Raw genomic sequence first — 26,194 nt, forward strand, 5'->3', positions numbered from 1 at the left:
TCAGAGGAACAAGGCAGCTCCTTCACACAGGGAAATAAGTAGGTCATTGTGGATTCCTCTCATTGGCGTAGCTCTTTCCAAATAGTTGCATCTTTCCACTCAACTTCCAGCTGCGAGTTAACTCTTCATACGCCGCTCTTATGTGTGGGATGTCTTAATGTGGTCATTAAACTGCTACCTTTGATTTCAAAAGGACACACTGCAAAAAACTCTTTTTTTGTCTTGTTTTCCAGTAAAAATATCTAAACATTCTTAAAACAAGATAAATTTACTAGAGATGCAAAACGACGTACGATATTTTGTTTTGTTTTCAGAGAAATCTTTTTTACTTGTTTTAAGCATAAATCCCACAAAATTTTGCAAGGTTTCTCTAAAAACTAAAACTTTATATCTTTATAACATTATATTCTGCTTTTTTTAAACATTTTATATATATATATATATTTTTAAGGATGTTTAAATAATTTTACTAGAAAATAAAACAAAAATACTTTTATTTTTTGCAGTGCAGATGTTACTACTCATTCTAAAACACCTTTCAACCTGACATGTCTAAAAGATTACAATTAATTTTGAGACGCTACCATTACAACACTGTCGTTCATAACCCTCTGTTCCATAATAAACCATTTACTAGTCCAAATAAAAAAAATATATATATATATTATTCTGTACAGTCAATATAAGGTTACTGATACAGTGAGCGTGTTTACATGCACAATCTTAGAGGTTACGCTTAATAATACGACAACGGCAAGGTCTCCTAAGCAACCAAATTGGCCCGGTTGCTAGGGAGGGTAGAGTCACATGGGGTAACCTGCTTGTGGTCGCTATAATGTGGTTCTCGCTCTCGGTGAGGCGCGTGGAGAGTTGTGCATGGATGCCGCGGAGAATAGGGTGAAGCCTCCACACACACTAGGTCTCCGCGGTAACACACTCAACAAGTCACGTGATAAGATGCGCGGATTGACGGTCTCAGATGCGGAGGCAACTGAGATCTGCTACCCGGATTGTGGTGAGTCACTACGCCACCACGAGGATTTAAAGCGCATTGGGAATTGGGCATTCCAAATTGGGGAGAAAAGGGGAGAAAAAAATATAATAATAATAAAACGAGTAAGGTCATTTAAACACCTTAAACAGCTTTCTTTTATTTGGGTAAGGTCTTAAACTGTTTAGGCAAAAAACGTTCGACACAGGTAGATTATTGTTGTTATCGGCTTATCCAATGTGTGCGCAAGTGTTGAACGCATGCCTCTTAACGTTTTGACATAAAAAGCCGAGAATAACCAGATATTTTTAAATCTCATGTAAACACGATTTTCTTGCGTTGGGGGAATTTTGGATAAGCTTATTTTTGGTAGTTATCAGCATGTTGTGCATGTAAACGCACTCAGTGACCGACTCATTAGTTTGTTTATATTTCTACAGTAGCAGACATTTTGCTTTTTGCCAACTTAAAAGTCTGCAAATTATCTTTTAAGAATGGAAACTCCTGGACTGCTTACAAATGCAAAACCACACCATTTGAAATCAATGTAAAATATAAATATGAGATGGATGGGTTAAGAGCTTGCTGAGCTAAACAAGTTAAAACATACCCATCACATGGGAAAAACGACGACTAAATAGCCAAAAGTGCATACCTTTCAAAATACTTAATGAGGGCCCAAGCTAAACCAGACGTCTGCTTGAATGAAAGAAAATACGCTGATCTCCAAAAAAAATCCCGCTGTCTGATGAGTAATAGGAAGCCAACATGAGCATTGGCTGACATTGGCACAAGTGTGTAAAATTGCCTGAGGGGAATCTAACAGGTAAGCATGCACACACACTCACTTTCGATGCATTCATTGAAAAGGTCACAAACACATACGTGCATGCAAATACAGCATTTGCAATGACAACATAGCAACCCATCTTCATGAAGAGAGAACTTGGGAGCCCAACAGCAAAAATACACCATCCAGGAGAGTGTCAGAATGGGTGTACCCTTCAACCAGCTGGCTTTAATCTCAGTGGACACCAGGGTGAGGACTGGGAGTGGGCCACTTTAAAAACTTCATGAGCTCCGCTTTGTTGTCTTCATCTTGATGTTTTAGAATAACAATGACAGAGTACCATTAAAATTCCTCCCATAAAATACAACACACTCCACTGTAAGACACAGGGAGGCACTTTATGAGCCACAGCCCACTATAAATTCTGATGGGAATCCCATGTTTGAGTTTGAGTGTGTGTGTGTGTGTGTGTGTGTGTGTGTGTGTGTGTGTGTGTGTGTGTGTGTGTGTGTGTGTGTGTGTGTGTGTGCACGAGAGAGAGAGAAAGAGAGAGAGAGAAAATACAATCGTTCTTTTTATTTTACATTTATGTAAAAGATGGGGCAACATGTCCAGAGGTCATGCATTCAGCTCGGCACATTTTTAGTCTACTCATGCGCATAAGCACATAAGTGAATGTTACACTTTTGTTATTGGGTTATCTGGTTACCAAGGTATTTGCTTCCGTGGTCAAACATCCACCTCACACAACAAACCTAGGCTGCATTTCCCAAAAGCATTGCAAGCTTAAGTTGATCGGAGAGACCATTGGTGCCAATGGTTTCTATGATCTACTTAGCATACGATACTTTTAGGAAACGCAGTCCAAGTCATTGAAGCCCTACCTCAAATATAGTCCTACACCACAGTAATTAAATGTCACAGATGAATGTCAAAATATTACACAGATCTGGCAGTAACAATTTCTCAGTATTATTAGTATGGGTGTAATAAATAATAAGATCACAGCTGCAGATCTGGGTGCACCTGCACTTACCAGACACTTCAATACCACAGTTCCCATGCGGTTAGTGCTGTCGTAAAGATGGGCGAGCCTTTGTACTAACCTGGATTATTGGCCTCCCTTTCCAGAACATGCAACTCAGTGCAGTCCGCCAAGGAATGCTCCAGACAGAGTTGCAGGAAGCGTGCTTGGGTCCGACTGACCCGCTTGAGGAGCGACAATAACGCCACTGTCTGTTCGCACTCATTCCACCCCTTAAACCAGCCGGCGAGGACTCCCACCTGGTCACGAAACATCATGATCTAGTGGGCAGGCACAGGGCACCAGGACTAGGAATTCGGGTTTGTTGCAAGAGGGAGAGATGGCCAAGACCCTTTGGATTCCTTCCTCAGCTAAATGGACCCTCGTTATGCCGACGTATCCAAAAATGCAATTGATTACCCCTTTTACTTTGCAGTTTGACAGTAAAAAAAAAAACCCTTTGAGATGTTATTTGCTATGGGGCACCAACGTGTTGCATATTCATTCTTGGTTCTTGGGCTTGGTGGCAGGGAATCCCTGTTTAAAGCTTTTGAGATGGTGGAGCTCTCCAACCGTCTGGCCACGATGGGCTTACAGAGTGTTCCTCAACTTTGCTCCTGCAAATGGAGTCTGTCCAGCTTCATTCTTGACAGCATTTTCCTCAGAGAACATCTGTAAAAGTAAAGAAATGTTGCATAATCCATATTTCAGAAGAAATGCAAACACATAAAAGAGTCAAGAGTGTAACATATCCACACATATGTTGAATCCCATTGCTGGATTCAAACCCCTTTGGAAATGCGATGCAATTATGAGAACCACAAACAGGTAAACTATTTATAACAAGTTAGTAAGAGATTACAGACCATGAAACGATTCAACTTTCCTCTCCTCAGAAGCCAGAGACAAAAATAAACCGGCTTCATCCAGCATTTCTGAGCGGCGCGTGGACACATCGCGAGAGAATGCGAAATTCGCAATCGCTATTTAGCGGTCGATTAAACGACAGCGATTGCGTTTTATTTGAAGCTCCGTATTAAAGTAGACTGAATATCTGCTTTTTAAAAATGTCTTGAAGAGTGACCTAAATTTGCACTTATCTCCAAATATCAAATACGAACAGCTACTGTATATATATCAAAATATAATGTGAAATAATACTGTAAAATTAAAACGCGCTCGGTTTCGGCTTCTTTTCGCGTCCGAAAAATTTGTAGTTATTTTCATTTGGCTTACGGAAAACATTCAAGCAGTGCGATGATCGTCTCATATAATAATCGAACTGAATCCCCGACTGTCCAGAACATTCCCAAAATTGTTGCTCTTTGCCTGAATGTCCCAAGTGTTAGTTTATACACAATTTCCAACAGTCCTACGTTTCTCTAAACTCTCTACACATGAAGCATTCCCCCACTCTGGGTCAGCAGTCTGGTGGGTTACCCTGCCTACACAATCCAACTGTCCCCCTCTTACAAATTATAATTAATAAAGAACCCTAAAGTTTTGATAAAGTAAGCTTTATAATAAGAGGGAGATTTCCATTTAGCTACACAAACCCCAAATGCAGTTCACTTTCCCATAGAAAGCTACTGTGGTGGGACAAAAGATTCTGCAGGTTATGTTATATAGTATAAATGCATAAACAGACTCAAATGGAAAAGTGAGGAGAAATAACTCACCTAAAGGCGCAGTTGCATGGGTGCTGGTCGCAGGACAGGGCAGGACTGGACGGGGAAACGGTGCCCCTTCACTCTGGGTCAGTGTGTTTGGCCATCTTGACGAGGTTTTTCTCCCCGCAGTCAGTCAGCTCTTGTTGAAGCAACAGCAGAGGAGAGTCTCGGCATCGCTTCCCACATGCTAATAATTAACACGGAGCATTACGTCAGGGGCTTGGCAGCACAAGGAAGCACAAAAATAGAGAGTGGAGTTAGCAGCAGATCGTATTGCTTTATCCTACAGGAGTCGACTGACCGGAGATCAGGGAATTTTAGGGACAAAAAGAGATTTCCACATCAAAAACTGGACGATGTTAGAGCAAGAGCGAAGTTTTGTTTACACTGTTTAGAGAGGATGAGGAGGGGTAACGACGTTTTGTCCGTCGAAGTCGGTGGATGACTATGGTTCAAGCTTTTAAAGCGCTTATAGTTGATTTTTGGAGTGTTACATTGTAAGTTGCCCCCGCTGTGACGCGACAAAAGTGGGTTAAAGTGTTGAAAAAGGAAACTGGAATAGATTCCGCCCTTGAATTCTTCAACTAAACGACGCGCGTTGTAGTAGCAGATTCCGCCCATCAGATGGCGGTCTTCTGCCACAGTTTTATGGATAGATAGATAGATAGATAGACAGATAGATAGATAAAATGACAGACAGACAGATAGACAGATAGATAGATAGATAGATAGATAGATAGAATGACAGACAGACAGACAGATAGATAGATAGATAGATGGATAGATAGATAGAATGACAGACAGACAGACAGATAGATAGATACACAGATACATAGATAGATAGACAGATAGAATTACAGACAGACAGATAGATAGATAGAATGACAGACAGATAGATACACAGATACATAGATAGATAGAATGACAGACAGACAGATAAATAGATAGATAGATAGATAGATAGATAGATACACAGATACATAGATAGAATTACAGACAGATAGATAGATAGATACATAGATAGACAGATAGATAGATAGATACATAGATAGATAGATACATAGATAGATAGAATGATAGACAGACAGACAGATAGATACACAGATACATAGATAGATAGAATGACAGACAGACAGATAAATAGATAGATAGATAGTTAGATAGATAGATAGATAGACAGATACATAGATAGAATTACAGACAGATAGATAGATAGATAGATAGATAGATAGATAGATAGATAGATAGATACATAGATAGACAGACATGACAGATAGATAGATACACAGATACATAGATAGATAGACAGACAGACAGACAGATAGATAGAATGACAGACAGAGAGATAGATACACAGATACATAGATAGATAGAATTACAGACAGACAGATAGATAGATAGATGAAAGAATGACAGACAGATAGATAGATAGATATATAGATAGATAGAATGACAGACAGACAGATAGATAGATACATAGATAGATAGAATTACAGACAGACAGACAGACAGATAGATAGATAGATAGATATAATGACAGACAGACAGATAGATAGATACATAGATAGAATTACAGACAGATAGACAGACAAACGGACAGACAGACAGATAGATAGATAGAATGACAGACAGACAGATATATAGATACACAGATATATAGATAGAATTACAGACAGACAGACAGACAGATAGATAGATAGATGATAGAATGACAGACAGACAGATAGATACACAGATAGATAGATAGTTAGAATTACAGACAGACAGACAGATATTTAGGTTGATAGATACAGATACATAGATAGAATGACAGACAGATAGATAGATAGATAGAATTACAGACAGATAGATAGATAGATAGATACACAGATACATAGATAGATAGATAGATAGATAGAATTATGAGCCTACAAGCCTAGCATAAAATAGCTTTCTATGGGCGATACACTGGCAAGGACACAAGAGGCCGTTTTTATTTGTATTTTTATTTTTATGGATGTCTATGGATGAGATGCTTCAGTATGCTGAATTAACTGCTTTTGTGAGGAAACTGCTCATCACTTAATGAACTGACCACCTGTCTGCTAATCCTCAAAATGTTTTACACTATACAGTCACTTTGGAATGACCTATGTGTGGAATTTACTATAATAAAATTGCTGTATTATAAGAGAAGACAAGGAAAATTTTGCAACAGGTAGGTGTCAGTTTACGGCCCTCCCCATTCATTTGTATGGTATCTGCAAACGGTGGCTTACTGTCGTAAAATGCTAGTTGAACGTTACGCTCTCTGCTATGATAGCACCATGTAGGTTGTTATCTCAGTAAATAACAAAATCTCTTCCACTGACTTAATCTCAGTAACCGCCCAGTTATTGGACACTTTCACTCATGGATTAAAAGTGATGTAAGTGATTTTAGCCGTAACTTCCACGAGACTGAGCTGATGAATTATACACGCCCCACTTTTCAAAACACCACCCTCCAAAGATAGCATTAAAGGAATAAGTTCACCCAAAAATAAAAATTCTCTCATGAGTTACTCACCATTAAGCCATCCCAGATGTGTATGTCTTTCCTTCTTCAGCAGAACCAAAATTAAGATTTTTATAAGCACATTACAGCTCTGTGTGTCCATGTAATGCGAATGGGTGCCAGCTGTTTGATGGTCCAGAAGTCATATTTAAAAGTCACAGGACTCCAGTCGATCAAATAATGACTTCTGAAGCAAATCGACAGGTTTGTGTAGGAAACAATCATTACTTCAGGCCAGCACTGATGCTGTTTGAAATGACCTAACTCTTGCGTGACGTTCATTCCTCTGTTGTAAACAAAGCACGCACTTCCGACTTCGCACGTGAACGCACCATCGCGCTTATGTCACACAACAGCTTTGTGATGCGTGGACTGCTAGCAGGAAGCGTTTTTTTAAATGTAGTAAAGTTTTAATTATCGATTTATTTTTTACACAAACCTATTGATTTGCTTCAAAAGACATTAACTGATCAACTGGAGTCATGTGGATTACTTTTATGCTACCTAAATATGCCTTTTGGACCATCAAAAAGCTGGCACCCATTCACTTGCATTATAAGGACATACAGAGCTGAAATGTGCTTATAAAAATCTTCATTTCGGTTCTGCTGAAGAAGGAAAAACACATCTGGGATGGCTTAAAGGTGAGTCAATCATGAGAGAATTTTCATTTTTGGGTGAACTATTCCTTTAAGACCGTCACTGAACAGTAGAGCAGAAATGCATCTTCTCATGGTCGTCAAACACAATAGTAGCAAAATAGTGCCCTCAGCTGACAAATTTTTAAATCTGAATATGACATTGTGACATTACCTTTAAAGGTGCACTCAAAAAAAAAAAAAAAAACTGTACTCCTTAAGAAATGAACTGCAATTTTGAAACATGTAAAATCATGACCACTCACAAGAGATGAAGACCCCATCAGTAACCTAATAAAGCTGTTTAATCTACATGGAGAGGGTCCCCTCATGGGGGCTGCCATGTTAGAATCACATGACTAGCTGAATACAACTTGCTTAATCTCAGTAACCGCCCTATTATTGAACAATTTCCCTCATGGATTAAATGAATCATGGCTGACGGTGAATTGTGAATTTTTACATTGACATAACTGAAAACTATTGCGTTTGAATGATGCTGCATCCAGACCATTGGGTGTCAATGTAAGTCTAAGACGACATGAACAAAAACTTACTGTGTGCGCCTTTAAAGTCATTGTTGAGGCATACGTTAATGAGGGACACAAAAGGCACCGATTTCGCAGAATGACCCTAGTACATTAGCCTATATTATCATTATACTATTCTTTTAATATGATCTTATTACAGGGCACCAAAAGAGTTGGAATTAAAGCATACACCCATTTCACTTTCCCAAGGCTGTTTCATTTTAAAATAGCCTACATATGAACAAAGACAAATTCAGAACCTATAGTCTTTGGTGACATCTTGTGGTAAACGGTATGAAAAGATCACGGTGTAGTCTGATAATAATATTAGAATGGATGATTTTTCATATTACAGCAAGACTGTAATATAAGAGTCCCATGGTAGTCTATTCTATTCTATGTTAGTACCTCGTTTTAAAGGTCTACCTATGTGCTGTATATCACATTATCTTAAATTACAAATGATTAATTTTTTCAGTGAACTCAGAATTGGGGGGGGGGACATGGGGGGGCCAGGGGCCAGTTGCACCAGCTATACATACATTACAACTTAGCCTAGTTGTGGTGTGAATGGCCACTAAAAGTCACAATTTACGCACTACTAAATATTTGAGCGTTGCACCATTAAACTTATGTAGGACGTTACCCTACGTATAAACTAAATATTTACGGAAGCCTCCGACCAGGAGTAACTGATGGAATAAAAAAGCAGACTCATTTAATGACATCAATGAGCTCATGTTTTGCGTGACAGGCTTCAATCCTTTTGACATATATGATGATGTTGGCATTTACACTCGTTTACATTTATGAGAGAGAAAAAAACGTACTTTTAAGCGGCTCTTCAGCATGAAACCGTTCTAACGGGGCCATTTTAAGGATGCGTCGCCCGGTGCCAAGTTTCAACATACATGAAATAAATAAGATATTAAAATGAATAAATGTCTATTTATCCAGCCTGTTGTATTAGTATTTATCACCCCTTATTTATTTTAAATGCAGTTCCTATTTATTGTTATTTACACAGGGCAAATATACTATTTAGGAAATGTAGCTACTTTTATTACGTATTTTATTTTAATGGGGATTTAATTTATTACAGCTGACAGTTACGGGTTACAAGGTTTGAACATCAACCGTAATGAGATAAAACTGAAATGTATGGCTTTTTAATACTTCTGTGTACAAATTTGAAGGCTGCTTATAGGATCAATTAAGGTAAACGTCATATTATGCGACTACACATTACTTTACGGAGCGCTTATGATCTACTAGTTAAGTCTTGCCTTAAGAACAGGTGGTTTAACCAAATTAAGCACTAACTGAGTTACAAACTATCTAGTCGTTACTAAGCCCTTAGTGTGAACTTTACGTCTCAACTTACGTGAGAACTTACGCACAGCTGGTGCAACCCTACCCAGGACCCCTCAGAACCGCCACTGGCGCCGAATGTAAAACATTGTCATACTGCCCACTAAATGTGCCCTAAATGGGCTGCAGACTATAAAGCAACGTGATACTGGCCCTTCAATAATACCCTAAATGTGTTAAGAATCAGACTTTCAATACGCGTTAGAGCAAAATCTGTAAGAATCGTTTGTAGCGCGCGGTCATATCACAGAAAGATCCGAGTCACGTAGTTCACGTACAGCTTCATTGAATCGGAAGTGAAATGAGAGTGAAGACGTGAGTCATATAGTGACGTGTTATGCTCTGGAACTGCAAATGACACAAACCACATCACAATCACAACGAGTGAGCAGCTGTTTGAAGACATTCACTTAAACACAGCACCCGTTTGATGCTCAACCCGTTTTATTGACAATGAAATTCTTCATTCTCTTGGTGCTTCTGTTGGTCACCAGCATCATCCACATGATCACAGGAGGATCAGCTGCTCACAGGTGTTTCTGTCAGGTGAGATCAGCATCGGACATCACGTAGTATCATATTCTTAGAAGTACCTTGGACTGCCATGTAAATACCATGTTATATGAATTATTATTAAAGTATATGCTACTGATTTAGTAAAGGGTGTTCTGAGGTTGTAAATGTTGTTGTCCTGTAAATAGACAGTATTAACACAGACGTGTCAAAAAATGTTTTATAGTATGTTCTACTTTTGTTTGGTTGTAGGTCACTGGGACCCTGGATGATTGTGCTTGTGATGTTGAGACCATTGACAAGTTCAACAACAGAGATGTCTTTCCCAAACTGCAGAAATTACTGGCATCTGATTATTTCAGGTTTTACAAGGTGGTTTCATAATGGACAGTAGTGTGAAATTAAATATGTAGGCTAAGATTTACTCTTTTATTTCTAACATTTGATATAATGCTCATCAGGTCAATCTAAACAACCCATGTCCATTCTGGACCGACCACAGCCAATGTGGACTCAAATACTGTGCTGTGAAACCATGCACACCAGTGAGATTTTTTGTAATTTTTTTTTATCAATTGTTTATTTTGTCTTGAGTGAATTTGTGTGTGGCTTTTAAAGTTGAAAGAGTTGCTCCTTATTTCTTTCTGTGCAGAGTGAAGTACCTGAGGGCCTTAAATCCAGCAGTTATAAGGTATTGTAGACAACACCCATTTGATTTAGTGAATATGTACACATGTAGCCTTTTGGGGGATGTTGATATTTTTCTTTCTTCACAGTATACAGCAGAAGCCAGTCAGGAGATAGAGGAGTGCGAGATGGCAGAGAAACTTGGAGCTGTCAACAGTTCCCTCAGGTAAAGCAAACTGTATTCATTATCAACTACTATTACATATTCATTAATAGTTTAAAGGAATAAAGTTAAGCTCAGTCAACAGTGTTTGTTGCATAATATTGATTACCACATAAAAAGCAAAAATCTAGTTAACAGTGAGGCACTTACAATGGAAGTGAATGGAGCCAACCTGTAAACGTTAAAATACTCACTGTTTCAAAAGTATAGCCACAAGACAAACAATATGCATTTTAACATGATTTTAGTGTGATAAACGTTTAACGCGTTTAAAATGTACACAGTTAAGTACATTTTACACAATGAATGCAGTAACTTCACTATGTTTTTCCCCAATTCCTTTAGCTAAAATTGACATATATAAATTTCGAGGAGGTACGTGCTCGATACAACTGCACATCCTAGCATAGGAACTGATTGTGTGGAGCAGTGCACGCATATTTATTACGAGCGACGCACGTCCCAGGCATAATAAACATTGGAGAGGATTTCGTGTACAGAGAATGGAGACTTCACCCGCAAGCGGTGAGCCAGGTGTGGGAGAGATATGGGCAAGCTGACGTATCACTTTGCATTTCCTTTCTTTGCTCACTTACCGTCATATGAACGAGCGTCAAAAGCAAAACCGTGCGAGAGAGACGCTGCGTGTGCGCGACTGAACGGCAGCCAGAGAAAATAATACTTTTGAGATTTTTAAACTTCAGCAAATTAAAGTTCAGCATTCAATTTGTTTTATATCTGTATGTATAGTGTCTAATAATGCATTGGCATTGTACCCTTAAGTTTATCTCGCCAATAAAGCTAATATAAATTGAATCTGCCCATTTGATTCTATTTTTTAAAAAGTTGAATGTTAAATAACAGAACATTTTGCCAAACTTTTAATTACAACATGGCCACTGATTTTATGGCATGTATACAATGTACTTGTATCGAAGATTTACTCCTGTAAAAATGAATCTTATTAACTCTATCTGCAAAAGAAAATTTATATTTTAACATGTACATATTGAAATAATTAAAATAATTGATGACTAACTTGCCAGTTCTTTGAAACAAAGTAAAAAGTAAATAGATTTATAATGAATTTTAATTTTTTTTTAATGTTTGTTTTAACGTATCATCTGCCATGGTAATCGCGATTAATCACAGGAAATTGTGCGATTAATTTGTTTACATTTATTGATTTATTTATTTATTTATTTATTTTTTTTATTATTATTTTTTTTTGGGGCTTTTGTAGGCTTTTTTAATGACAGAGTTAGTGGAGAGGAGACAGGAAATGACAGGGGAGAAGGGTGGGAATGGGATCGGGAAACGACCTCACGAGCAGGGACTCCAACTCGGGTCACCCGCGATGTATCAGCAACACATGTCATGAGCACAGCCCGCTAGACTACTGCTCTGACTGTTTACATTTTTTGATCAATCTCAGCCCTATAAAAAACACATACCACCATAAATCTGTATATTGGCAAGGATGTGTCCACTCCAGTTGTCTTAAATGTGACTTCCTGACAGCAAATCTGTGACTGTGATGTATGTGCATTCTCTGTTTTTCAACCTTGTTTCTGCAAAAAATTCAGATTGTTTCACTGTTTTATTGTATAGTGATGAGACACGCCAGGCTCTACAAGAGTGGAAAAAACACGATGATGATTCTGACCGTTTCTGCATGCTGGATGGTAAGTTTTCTGTTCTTTTTAGGTTTGATACTTGCATTAAATAATTAGCTGTTCACCTGAAGAGGCAAGTACAAACTGGGCTGCAAGACCAGTAAACATTTATGAGCGTAATAGGCTGGAAATATATGGGGGTTTTTTTGTGTGTGTGTGTTTTTTTTTTTGTCTCAGATGAGGACTCGCCTGACTCACAGTATGTTGACCTCCTGCTAAATCCTGAGCGTTTCACTGGCTATAAAGGACCGGAGGCCTGGCGCATATGGAACAGCATATATGAGGAGAACTGTTTCAAGTAAAGATTTAGAGATCACAGTTATTCTATCTGAATATTGATGTGTGCTCATTATGTCTGTAACAACCGGCATCCCTTTTTTTCCTTCTTTTTTTTTTTTTTACTTTCAGGCCTTATTCAGTCAAACGACCACTAAATCCTTTGGTGTTTAACAGTGGTGAGCATTTATTAGCTTTATCTTCTGTACTTCGTATGTTTTAAAGTATTGTCATTTTATTTGCAGTATTTCCATATCAGAATTATTCATTTCTTAAAAGTCATGACCCGTTATCTTTGCTTTCTCCCTCTTTCCACTTTAGGAGACATTGATGGTAAGATTACATTTGTCCAATCCAAGTCCATTTAGTTAATAATTTGATCAGCTTGGAACTGACATGCCTATTTCTTATTTAAGGGCAGGGATTCTACCACTGGCTGGAAGGTAAGTGTCTGCATAAGGATTGTGTGTTTTATCACATTATATACATTTTCATTTTCCATTTTGCCTTATCTGTTGTTTTCCCTCAGGCTTGTGCGTGGAGAAAAGAGCTTTCTTCAGGCTGATTTCAGGACTGCATGCCAGTATAAACGTACATCTGAGCGCCAGGTACCTACTAGATGGTGAGTTACTTCCTACCTAAAGAAAGTCATGGGCAAAGTACCACATAACAACAGTTCTGTTCTCATTCTTTTTTTTTTAAATCCTAAAGAAATGCTAATGGAATTTCTGTCTTAGGTATCAAACAAAAATTCCTCTAACAATCAAATAAGATCTTATTGGATAGACTGAAATGTTTAGAAGAATGAAAAATAGGAGTTACATTTTATCCAGTAGAATCTTATTTAATCCTTAGGCCACGTCCACACTAATCCGTTTAAAGGGATACACCCAGAAATGAAAATTCTCTCATCATTTACTCACCCTCATGCCATCCCAGATGTGTATGACTTTCTTTCTTCTGCTGAACACAAAGATTTTTAGAAGAATATTTAAGCTCTGTAGGTCCATACAATGCAAGTGAATGGTGACAAGAACTTTGAAGGCCAAAAAGCACAACATTTTTATTTTGCTTGTGGCGATTCGCATTCTTTGTGCATATCGCAGTCTACTGGGCTGGGAGGATAATTTATAGTAAAAAAGGACTTTGATATTGATCTGTTTCTCACCCACCACTATCATATTGCTTCTGAAGACATGGATTAAACCACTAGGGTATCTTTATCTTTATGTGCTTTTTGGAGCTAACTATTCACTTGCATTGTATAGACCTAAAGAGCTGAGAAATCCTACTAAACATCTTTCATGTTAAGCAGAAGAAAGGAAGTCGTACACATCTGGGATGGCATGAGGGTGAGTAACTGATAAGAAAATTTTCGGGCGAACTATCCCTTTAAGTTTGAAACTCTGTTTTCTGTTTCCTGAAACATCATTGTTTTCCAAAGTATGTGACTATGGAGAATGTTTTCAAAACGCTCCATTTTCATCTCATCTAGTGGACGAGAGGCGTAAACATAGCGGAAAACAACAAGGTATTAGTGTGGACATGACATCAAACGATTCTTCAGAATTCTTGTTTGATACCATTACGTGTGCGTGCTTGAATTATTGTCACCTTGACCTTCACCCTGACCTTGTTTGAGATGTTTTGGCATATCGTTTTGATTCGATTGGTCAGAGAATTGGTTCGAGATGAAGTGGGGTCACAATGTCTCGGAGTTCCAGGTGAGATTTGATGAAGAGCTGACAAAAGGAGAGGGGCCAAAGAGGTTACGCAACCTCTACTTCCTGTACCTCATTGAGCTGCGTGCTCTGGCTAAAGTTCTCCCTTACTTTGAGTTTTCTTCTTTCCATCTGTACACTGGCCAACCGGCACAAGACTTCGAGAACAAGAAACTGCTTTTAGAGCTCCTCCATGTGGCCAAGTAAGAACATTGCAGCAAACAGAATAAAATGTCATGTTATTGATTTGGATGATTAATATGTTGATATTGCATCTAATTCTTTATTTGCAGATCTTTTCCATTGCATTTTGATGAGACCACACTATTTGCTGGAAACAACAAGGAGGCCATGAAACTAAAAGTCAGTATGCTTGTTTTCAGTGACAAATAATCTTATTTCAGTAAAAAAAAGTTAATATTTCTCAAATGTTACTCAATTGCTTTTGTGCCCTGACATCAGGAAGACTTCAAGCTCACCTTCAAAAACATATCACGTATCATGGATTGCGTTGAATGCTTTAAATGCAGACTTTGGGGTAAATTGCAGGTAAGACAACAAAGAGGAAGAGTGCTTGACTTTAACAGGTAACCAGATAATGTTACTTGCACTGATATGTGAACATCTCTCAGACACAGGGCCTGGGAACAGCACTTAAAATCCTGTTTTCTGAAAGGCAAATAGAGGCCATGCCCAATACAAGCAAGACCAATCCATCTTTTCAGCTCAGTCGGCAAGAAATTGTCTCTCTGTTTAATGCTTTTGGAAGGTACAGCATATGATACAAAGTATCTTTTCAGAGATCTTGATATTTTTCCAAATATCTTGTTTTGTTCTAACATGTTCTCTTTGTTTGTTTCAGAATATCCACAAGTGTCAGAGAGTTGAAGAACTTTCGCTCACTGTTGTCAAAGTCAGACAGTGACTGAAAAAAAGAAACCTTTACAGAATCTTATTTTACACCAGTTGTTGTTAAAGACACCCTGTTTAACAGCACCTTACTATAGTACCTGAGCACTTTAGCCCTAAGGCTATTATGGGTATGGAGGATATTTGAATTATGACATGTGGTGACCAAATAGGCGACAAAAATTAGTCCTTTGACTGCTTCTCAGGAACTCAGAGCTTCAATGGAAATACAAAAAACCACTCCAGATTGATTTACAAAGAGTGACATTCACAATATTTGCATATTTTGCAGATATAAAGTCGTTAAAATTTTTTTAAAGCTTGAATATATTTCTTATTCTTTATAAAGATGAATTGTTTAAAGTGTCATAATTTTGTAATATTTCTATATGTGACTTTGAATCAGCATGAAACCGTGCAAGGGCATCTAGAGTTTTGAGCACATTGACTGAATTATGCTGAATTGTGTATTTCAATAAGAGATCTGTTGTTTATTTTGAATGTTGTTCTGTTATTTTTCCATAAACACTTCAGATGTGGTTGTATTGAGTTAGGCTCATGTGTTTTGCATTCGTTTTGTGATGAATCGCTCTTTAAAGGAAAAGTTCACCTAAAAATGAAAATTCTCTCATCATTTACTCACCCTCATGCCATCCCAGATGTGACTTTTTCTTCTGCTGAACACAAACGAAGATTCTTAGAAGAATATTTAAGCTCTGTAGGTCCATACAATGCAAGTGAATGGCGACCAGAACTTTGAAGGTCAAAAAGCACATTAAGGCAGCATAAAAGTAATCCATACGACTCCAGTGGTTAAATCTATATCTTAATAAGCTATCTGTATGACTCATGCCATCCCATATACAGTGCCTTGCAAAAGTATTCAGACCCCTTACCAATTCTCTCATTTGACAGAATTACAAATGGTACACTGAAATTGCATTCTGATTGATATTTTATTTTAAAACACTGAAACTCAAAATCAGTAAGGTGACAGTGTTTTTGTTGGGAAATATTTTTATGAAAAATAAAAACAACTGAAATATCTTGCTTGCATAAGTATTCAACCCCCCACATTAATATTTGGTCGAGCCACTTTTTGCTGCAATAACTGCTTTAGTCTTTTGGGGTACATACACTATATTGCCAAAAGTATTCGCTCACCCATCCAAATAATTGAATTCAGGTGTTCCAATCACTTCCATGGCCACAGGTGTATAAAATGAAGCACCTAGGCATGCAGACTGCTTCTACAAACATTTGTGAAAGAATGGGCCGCTCTCAGGAGCTCAGTGAATTCCAGCGTGGTACTGTGATAGGATGCCACCTGTGCAACAAGTCCAGTTGTGAAATTTCCTCGCTACTAAATATTCCACAGTCAACTGTCAGTGGTATTATAACAAAGTGGAAGCGATTGGGAATGACAGCAACTCAGCCACGAAGTGGTAGGCCACGTAAAATGACAGAGCCGGGTCAGCGGATGCTGAGGCGCATAGTGCGCAGAGGTCGCCAACTTTCGTTCATGTGGCCTTCAGATTAGCTCAAGAACAGTGCATAGAGAGCTTCATGGAATGGGTTTTCATGGCCGAGCAGCTGCATCCAAGCCATACATCACCAAGTGCAATGCAAAGCGTCGGATGCAGTGGTGTAAAGCACGCCGCCACTGGACTCTAGAGCAGTGGAGACACGTTCTCTGGAGTGACTAATCACGCTTCTCCATCTGGCAATCTGATGGACGAGTCTGGGTTTGGCAGTTGCCAGGAGAACGGTACTTGTCTGACTGCATTGTGCCAACTGTTAAGTTTGGTGGAGGGGGGATTATGGTGTTTTTCAGGAGCTGGGCTTGGCCCCTTAGTTCCAGTGAAAGGAACTCTGAATGCTTCAGCATACCAAGAGATTTTGGACAATTCCATGCTCCCAACTTTGTGGGAACAGTTTGGGGATGGCCCCTTCCTGTTCCAACATGACTGCGCACCAGTGCACAAAGCAAGGTCCATAAAGACATGGATGAGCGAGTTTGGTGTGGAAGAACTTGACTGGCCTGCACAGAGTCCTGACCTCAACCCGACAGAGCACCTTTGGGATGAATTAGAGCGAAGACTGCGAGCCAGGCCTTCTCGTCCAACATCAGTGTCTGACCTCACAAATGCGCTTCTGGAAGAATGGTCAAAAATTCCCATAAACACACTCCTAAACCTTGTGGAAAGCCTTCCCAGAAGAGTTGAAGCTGTTATAGCTGCAAAGGGTGGGCCAACGTCATATTAAACCCTATGGATTAAGAATGGGATGTCACTTAAGTTCATATGCGTCTAAAGGCAGATGAGCGAATACTTTTGGCAATATAGTGTATGTACCAGCTTTGCACACAGTGATGAAGTGGTTTTGGCCCATTCTTTTTTGGCAGATTTGCTCCAGGTTGGGTGATACTTGTGGACTGCAATTTGTAAATAGTGCCACAGATTCTCAATAGGATTGAGATCAGGACTTTGACTGGGTCAATGTAGGACATTTATTTTTTTGTTCTTGAGCCACTCCAATGTTGCTTTGGTCTTGTGCTTGGGATCATTGTCATGCTGAAACGTGAATTTCCTCCCAAGCTTTAGTTTTTTAGCAGACTGAAGCAGGTTCTCTTGCAGTAATTTCCTATATTTTGCTCCATCCATTCTTCCTTCAATTCTAACAATATGCCCAGTCCCTGCTGATGAGAAGCATCGCCACAGCATGATGCTGCCACCACCATACTTCACTGTAGGGATGGTGTGTCTTGAGGCATAGGAAGTGTTAGGTTTGCGCCACACATAGTGCTTTGAGTTTTGGCCAAAAATTCTTCTAAAAATCTTTGTGTTCAGCAGAAGAAAGAAAGTCATACACATCTGGGATGGCATGAAAGTGAGTAAATGATGAGAGAATTTTCATTTTTGGGTGAACTATTCATTTTAGGGAGGTTTAGCTGTGTCTTCGTTTATACACTCAGCACTTTTTTTAGGAACACCTGTACACTTATACATGCGATGTCTAATCAGCCAGTCGTGTGGCAGGAGTGCAGTGCATAATCATGCAGATGTGGGTCAGGAGCTTCAGTTAATGTTCACACCAACCATACAAATGGGGAAAAAATGTGATCTCAGTGATTAACCGTGGCATGATTGTTTGTGCCAGAGGGGCTGGTTTGAGTATTTCTGTAACTGCTGATCTCCTGGGATTTTCACACACAACAGTCTCTAAACTTTACTCAGAATGGTGCCAAAAAAAAAACAAAAAAAAACATCCAGTGAGTGGCAGTTCTGCGGACGGAAACACTTTTGTTGATGAGTGAAATCAACAGAGAATGGCCAGACTGGTTCGAGCTGATAGAAAGGCTACAGTAATTCAGATAACCACGCTGTACAATTGTATTGAGCAGAATAGCACCTCAGAATGAACCTTGAGGTGATGGGTTACAACAGCAGAAGACCAAATCAGGCACTTTATTTGGATCATAGTGTTCCAAATCACTGAGTGTAAATTTGGTGCTTTAATCCAAAATAACTAACAATGCATTCAAGGAATAAATTTAATCAAAATACACCATGTATTCTCTGGGAATCGAACCCATGACCTTGGAATTGTACACTCATTGCAGTGAGTATTCAGAGGTATCTCTGTTCAAGATTATGATGTTGCAAGAGACTCAATGCAACTTGACCACTACAAATTGAATTGTGGCTATGAGTTCAGCCAAGTAACAAACTTTTTGAGAGAAACAAACACTGGTATTTGGAAGCAAAAACACTGGACAAGATACAGAAACATTTGATTAACTCCAAACATAGGTTTGGAGTTAATCATAGGGTTGAGAGGAATGGTGTTGAAATATTAGTTTTTGTTTAATGCATTGTTTTTTGTACAAGTTTGGTTATATTTTTGCTGGGAACTATTGTTGGTGCATTTTTAACCACTTGCTATTCAGAATTGTATGTGCTGTTGCAATCTGCTATATACAAAACCTTAAGTAGTTTCCTTTCCCTTAATTCGTTTTTCATTTTAAAATAATCATACCCAACTCCCCTGATTCCAATCAAGAAATTGAAAATTACCTTTTTCGAAAACAGTGCAATAAAACTTTATTTATTATGGTAGTGCTTGTGTACATCTTTAATGGACTACAAACATGGGTAAAGTTACATTCATTGGCCACAAACAAAAAACAAAAATAAAAAAAAAAATCATAATAATAAAGGCTTTACTTGCTCTTTTGCGAGATACATGGGTTGATTTGATGAATTTCACAGTAACATTTTTCAAACCAGACTCACATTTATAATTTAATAAGTCAAATAAACAAAAATTCACACACAGCCCATTTCCTGTCTGCTGTTTGTCAGGAAATATGATCACAACCAAATCAGCATTAGATTAAACGCATCACCTTTCCATCGATTAACAATGCTGAAAAGCTTTACACATATGCTACACGACAGCTGACAGCAAACAAAGAAATTGAAATTGTATGACTAGGCTGACTTAAAATAAATCAATTAAAATCATCATAACTTTTTTTTTTATGCAACATACACAAAACTCTGCAGTATAAAGTTTAAAATTATTTTTAAAAATTATATATATATATATATATATATATATATATATATATATATATATATATATATATATATATATAAAAATCCAACTACAGAGCAATTTGAGCAGGTGTATAGGTCTAAACCCAACTGGATTTTCAATCTAACATCCTCTACCATTTATTCATTATTTATAATATCAGCTCCAGTTCTGGTTTAACAGCATGGAATCCCAAAAAACGCAGAATGAGCGCTTATCAACTCAAGCCAGGTCATACACAGTGACAGTGAAATGGAGGGGACCGTGCTGCTTTAACATTTGATGATTGTTGATTTCAAGTACACAGCTTGAAATGTACACGGAGCAGCCAACTGGGCGATACAAATAGACAAAAATGAGCTTTTTTTTTTTGTTGTTGCTAAAACACAATTTATTTTCAGGGAAATGGAAGGGGCCATTTCGATACAAGTTGTCAATCTCAAACGACAGCATTTGTAGCATAATGTTGATTACCACAAAAAATTAGTTTGACTTGTCCCTCAAAATAATTAATTAAAAAAAAAATGGTTTACAGTAAGGCACTTTCAATGGAAGTGAATGGGGCCAATCCATAAACTCTGAAATCCACACCGTTTCAAAGGTATGGCCACAAGATGTACTCATTATACATGTTAACATGATTTTAGTTTCATAAATTAAAAAATTAAATTGACGGCATTACAGCATTTACCAGTTTAGAGGGTTTATGTTGTTACGTCATGTCATATTGGATATAACTTTACACGTAAAGGTAAGTAAGTGATTTTATCACAATAAGATCATGTTTACATGTATAATGTTCATGTCTTGTGGCTTTACTTTAGAAACAGTGTGTATTTTAATGTTTAAGGACTGGCCCAACTCACTTCCAATGTAAGCGCCTCACTGTTACTGCTTTTTTTAAATAAATGTGGGGCGAGTGCAAATAATTTTTGTGGTAATCAACATTATGCCACAAATGCTGTTGATTGAGCTTAGCTTGTAATAAATCCAGAACATTCCTTAAAGCTCTGTACCACTTACTATACTGTACTGGATATGGGAGATTGTTTGCCGACTAATCACGTTCCTGCAATACAACTATAGAGGAATGATGATATAAAGCTTATGCAACATGTTCAATAAAAACATCAATTTTGCGCAACACGTTTTCTCCTGGAAAGTCATACAATGGCACCATTTCAGGCATTCCTTTAGAGCGATATGCTTGATACAATAAGCTAGATTTTGCCAAAAGATATCGCTGTATATGTACTGAACATACATGGGTAAATTCACCCATAAGCCTATTTGAAAGGCTCTTTAAAGCAAATCACTGAAAGTACCTAAATATAAGAGATTGTAAGTAGAGTTAAACTTCCTAGTCACACTTGGTACAATAGATTAACACTAGATTTCAGGCATCAGTCCAGGCGTTATCAGTCTTTATGTTTCTCTTCGCCATCGAGAAGCGTGAAAAGCATGGAGACTCGAGTGTTATGCCTAGATTTAAGCATGGGCTCTTTGGCAAAGGAATAAAATGTCAAAAGCATAAAAGAAAGACACATGGACTTCATGTTTTATGTCAGTGAACACTTACTCCTAGTACCAGAGCACCTCGATGCCTTCGACGAATCCAGAATATTGAGAATTCCAGGATGTTGGTCTTGAAAAGCCTCTTGGAAAAAAGCCGAATACTGAGTCTCGAATGGACTTTCTCAAAGAGAATGGAATATGCAAAGTATACTCCCAAGAAAATCTCAACACCACCACCACATTCAGGCCTCCAACTATTCCAGTTCATCCAGGAATGAAATACAGGCCCATAATAAGTGCAAAAAACATCCCAACTCACAGAGGGGAGTCCATGAGCCGAATGTTCAGAGATCATTGCGGCAAAGTTCTAAACCGATGAGATTGACGGTCTAAAAAGTATGAGAACACTGAGGAAAAGCTGGACCAATAGTCTGGCTTTCAACAACACAAATAAATGTTCCTTCAGCTCACCACTGAAGAAGAACATTGTTCAGTGTCAACTGTCATTCCAACTCTGATCTCCCCCAACCCCTTTGTATGGTCCCTTATAGTTCCTCCCACCCAAGGTCATTGCCATGACTACTGTCTGCTCGCTGGGACAGTGCCTTGAAGTGGGCAGATAAATTGACTGAGGGGGGAAAAAGCATTGCTCAGTGATGTCCAAGAGGCCTGTGCCCAGCCTGAGCCAAAACCTCAGACTAGATAAATTCACAGAAGGGTCATCTGTATTAGTTCTGAGGGGTGGAGTAGTGTGTCTGGGAGGGTGAGTAGTAGTTCTGTGGGGTGGAATAGTAGTTATGGTGTTGATTTGTCTGAATGTTGCCGGAAGCGAAAAGAAGAGGGGCAGTTGATGTTTGGGGACCGTTCAGTAGGTGAGGGATCCCTGTAAGACTGCCGTTCCTCTGGATCGAGCCGTACCAACTGGGGCCCATTTGTGGCGTGGATGACAATGTACTGCGGGAAAACAGTAGAGAGCAAATGAGGATAGAATTTAAATTTTTGGGTGAACTATTCCTTTAAAACCCTCTTTAACCAACTTAATACAAAACACTAGCTTTAAAAGTTTCACAGCTGTTGAATTTCAGGTTCCTATGCAACTTTCCATTCTTTTTATAAAAGAAAAAAATGTGATCACACATACCTGCATCTCTCTCCTCGGGATATTGCATTTCTAGACAGGTCATCATCACTATCATAGCGCCGAGGGTTATCAAAGAAATATGCCCTGGAACTAAAGCTGTGACTGTTGATTATACCACCGGGCGTCTGCGGAAACAGTGTACACAGCATATAAATAAAACTGTATGATTCCTCCAACACGGAAAGGCAAATATATGACTAAGATGAAGCAGCATGGATCTGTGTCGTTTTCCATTCTGTTAAATGAGGTGTTTACCGGGGCAGATATCTGAGTAATTAATTCTATCTGATAGGGAAACGGCTCTCCAGTGGGGCTTAAAAAGCCAATGCCAGACCTTCATCATTGAGTGAGTGTCCAGCTGTGATATTGATGGACAGATTTAGAGAAGTGAGACAGGATTAGACTCTCACCAGGTTTTGATTGGGCCGCTGCACTCTGAAGAACACCACAACAAGACTGGTGGGCAGTAGCTCCCAGAAGAACAGTATGATACCGAAGACCACGTAGGCTTCCCCATTGATCTTCTCTGCATCAGCCTGAAAACATAAATACAGAGCAAGACATTGAGAACTTTCTAATTATGATCATATTGCTGTATTGGGACACTGCAAAGGCCAATATACACCATTTAGTTTGATGCAAAACGGAAACGAGGAAGTTATGGATTGAACTTGTATAGAGCGCAACAGTGCCCACTCCCTTTTTCAGTCGGTCTTGGTTCCGAAGCTATTTTTTCCCCCTCTTGTTATTCATAGGGATTTCATAAAATCTTTTAGAAGAGTTTTAAGCAATGAACCAAACCAGCCAGCTCTGAGGTGGATCACAACATTACAAACTTTGATATAAAGCAAAAAAAGTATGGAATTTTTATTTATTTTTTTACAAGAAAACTTAAAGGAATTGTTTACTAAAAAATTTAATTCTCTCATAATTTACTCACCCTCATGCCATCCCAGATGTGGTGAACACAAACGAACACAAACGAAGATTTTTAGAAGAATATTTCAGCTCTGCAAGGGAATGGGTACCAAAATTATGAAGCTCCGAAAGCACATAAAGGAAGCATAAAAGTAACCCATAAGACTCCAGTGGTTTATCCTATGTCTTCAGAAGCAATATAATAGGTGTGGGTGAGAAACAGATCAATATTTAAGTCCTTTTTTACTATAAATTCTCCTCCCTGCCCAGTAGGTTGCAATATACACAAGGAATTTGAATCTCCAAAAACAAAAGAAGAATGTGAAAGTAGAGATTTATAGTAAAAAAAGGACTTAAATATTGATCTGTTTCTTACCCACACCTATCATATCACTTCTGAAGATGTGGATTTAACCACTGGAGTCACACGGATTACTTTTAAACTGCCTTTTATGTGCTTTTAGACCTTCAAAGTTTTGGTACCCATTCACTTGCATTGTATGGACCTACTGACCTGAGATATTCTTCTAAAAATCTTTGTGTTCTGCAGAAAAAAATGAGTCATACACATCTGGGATGGCATAAGGGTGAGTAAATAATGAGATAATTTTCACTTTTTGATTAACTATTCCTTTGACGTTTTTCATGAGGGAATGAACTATCCCCTGAAGCATTGCAAATGACAATCTAAATAAAAATGATGGCAATATGTAAACTACAATGATTTAAAGTGGTTGATAAGTACAGAAACAATACAAAGAATATTGCAAAATATTCAGATATATAAAACTATTCGCAGTGCGCCATGGAAGTGTCCAGTTGCTGCAGAGCTCTTTTGCCGTGCTTTGATTACTGCAATTCTTGATTCTTCTCAGATCTCAGATCAACAGAAGCAAAAAACTATCGATTAGCAACCTTGAAGGACACGGTAGTTCTGTCTTTAAAGGTTAATAAGTCATCGTTAAAAATCAACTCCAATATGGAAATTGTTTTTATGGGATATTTACTCATTTTGAAAAAAATTTATATTATTACTGAAATATATGCAAAAACATCTACATATGCACATCTCCTTGCCTACAACAAACAAAATCATGAATACAAAAACACACAAAAAGACCCAATGAAGGACAAGATATGTTGTAAACAACCCCAGAATTAAATGCCTGCCAGCAAAACACCATAACAGAATGCCAACCAAATCCTGACAACAGCTTTACATGAAACAGACAAAGTGGCATTATGAAAAATAAGCGAGCAGACAGGCACCCAAATATACAAAGCCGAGTCAGAGAAGAGAGCAGACTGTTCTAGGGAACCTCAGATTCTTGTCGGCCCGTCTTACAGGTGAACCCATTCTAGGTCACCAACAGGCAGCCAGCCAGTCAGCCAGCCATCCATCCAGCCTTGCTTGGGCTATTTATAGCAAAACAAAGTCCTTTCCCCCACAGAGCTTAGATCTGTTTAAATCCCCTCAAATGGATTGTTTCAAGTAATCCATATTGAATTACATTTACAACCCCAATTCCCCAAAAGTTGGGACAGTATGCAAAATGAAAAAAAAAAAAAAAAATGTTTCAAGTAATTTGTAAATTATATTTACCCTTTGCTATATGAAAGCACTACAGCTAAACATTATATGATGTTTTACCTTGTGAATTTCATTGTTTTTTTTTTTATTTTTATGTAATTTCAAATCAGATGATTGAAACACACTCCAAAAAAGTTGGGACAGTCAAGTGTTTACCACTGTCAAACATCACCATTTCTTCTAATAACACTTATTAAGCATTTAGGCACTGAAGACACAAGTTTAAGTTTAAAAAGTGGAATTTTCCCCCATTCATCCATTATGCAGGTCTTTAGCTGCACAATTGTACAGGGTCTTTTTTGCAGTATTGTGCACTTCACATTCTCAATTGGAGATTGTCAGGACTGCTGCACCCGCACTCTCGACTTATTCGGCCAGTGTGTGGTTTGAAGCTGTCCTGCTGAAAATGCTGGGATGTCCCTGGAAAAGACGGTGCTGGATGGCAGTATATGCTGCTCCAAAATTTTTACATATCTGTCTGCATTAATGGTGCCCTCACAGATGTGTGAGTTACCCATGCCATGGGCACTGACACACCCCTGGCCCATACAGAGACTGGCTTTTGAACCTGACGCTGATAACAGCTTGAATCATCCTTTTCCTCTTTGGCCTGGAGAACACGACGGCTTGTGTTTTTCAAAAAATATTTGAAATGTGGACTCATCGGACCAAAAAACATGGTTCCACTGTTTTACTTTCCATCTAAGATGAGACCTAGCCCAAAGAAGTCAGCAGTGCTTCTGGACAGTGTTGATGTAGTGCTTCTGTTTTGCACAGTAAAGTCTTAACATGCATCTGTGGATGCAGCGGCGAATAGTGTTGGCCAACAAAGGTTTACTAAAGTAATCCCAAGCCCATGTTCATGATATCTATTACAGATGAATGATGTTTGATGATGAATGAATGAAATTCACAAGGTAAAACATCATATAATGT

General features: G+C 38.4%; 3 protein-coding genes across 4 annotated transcripts in view; 1 reads left to right on the top strand and 2 right to left on the bottom strand.

The window, feature by feature from the left end:
* The window catches only part of LOC127455432 (protein Smaug homolog 1-like), a 181,351-nt gene extending 176,508 nt beyond the window's left edge, over positions 1–4,843 (bottom strand). For both annotated transcript variants that reach the window (XM_051723346.1, XM_051723345.1), the window contains exons 1-2: positions 4,485–4,843; positions 2,888–3,477 (exon numbers count right to left, since the gene is read on the bottom strand). In XM_051723346.1, coding sequence (XP_051579306.1) covers positions 2,888–3,083 — 196 coding nt within the window. In that variant the 5' untranslated portion in view covers positions 3,084–3,477; positions 4,485–4,843. The remainder of the gene's footprint in view (positions 1–2,887; positions 3,478–4,484) is intronic.
* A 5,025-nt stretch (positions 4,844–9,868) lies between these two features.
* On the top strand, positions 9,869–16,550 carry LOC127455438 (ERO1-like protein alpha). The gene is made up of 16 exons (XM_051723351.1): positions 9,869–10,095; positions 10,315–10,434; positions 10,524–10,607; positions 10,715–10,753; positions 10,839–10,915; positions 12,524–12,597; positions 12,766–12,886; positions 12,997–13,043; positions 13,186–13,197; positions 13,281–13,307; positions 13,394–13,486; positions 14,542–14,788; positions 14,879–14,948; positions 15,048–15,134; positions 15,218–15,354; positions 15,448–16,550. The coding sequence occupies exons 1-16, from the start codon at positions 10,003–10,005 to the stop codon at positions 15,512–15,514; spliced, it is 1,395 nt and encodes a 464-aa protein (XP_051579311.1). The 5' UTR covers positions 9,869–10,002; the 3' UTR covers positions 15,515–16,550.
* A 3,030-nt stretch (positions 16,551–19,580) lies between these two features.
* Positions 19,581–26,194, bottom strand: part of LOC127455440 (G protein-coupled receptor 137Ba-like) — a 29,204-nt gene continuing 22,590 nt past the window's right edge. The window contains exons 5-7 of the mRNA XM_051723353.1: positions 23,160–23,285; positions 22,750–22,874; positions 19,581–22,562 (exon numbers count right to left, since the gene is read on the bottom strand). Coding sequence (XP_051579313.1) covers positions 22,337–22,562; positions 22,750–22,874; positions 23,160–23,285 — 477 coding nt within the window. The 3' untranslated portion in view covers positions 19,581–22,336. The remainder of the gene's footprint in view (positions 22,563–22,749; positions 22,875–23,159; positions 23,286–26,194) is intronic.

Source organism: Myxocyprinus asiaticus, chromosome 17 (assembly GCF_019703515.2).
Source record: "Myxocyprinus asiaticus isolate MX2 ecotype Aquarium Trade chromosome 17, UBuf_Myxa_2, whole genome shotgun sequence".
Lineage (NCBI taxonomy): Eukaryota > Metazoa > Chordata > Actinopteri > Cypriniformes > Catostomidae > Myxocyprinus > Myxocyprinus asiaticus.

Bases quoted from the DNA above. Each gene is read 5' to 3' on its own strand.
- LOC127455438 (XM_051723351.1), top strand. From the start codon at position 10,003: ATGAAATTCTTCATTCTCTTGGTGCTTCTGTTGGTCACCAGCATCATC. The intron at 14,949-15,047 runs GTCAGTATGCTT...CCCTGACATCAG, and splicing joins AGGAGGCCATGAAACTAAAA to GAAGACTTCAAGCTCACCTT. The intron at 15,135-15,217 runs GTAAGACAACAA...AACATCTCTCAG, and splicing joins GACTTTGGGGTAAATTGCAG to ACACAGGGCCTGGGAACAGC.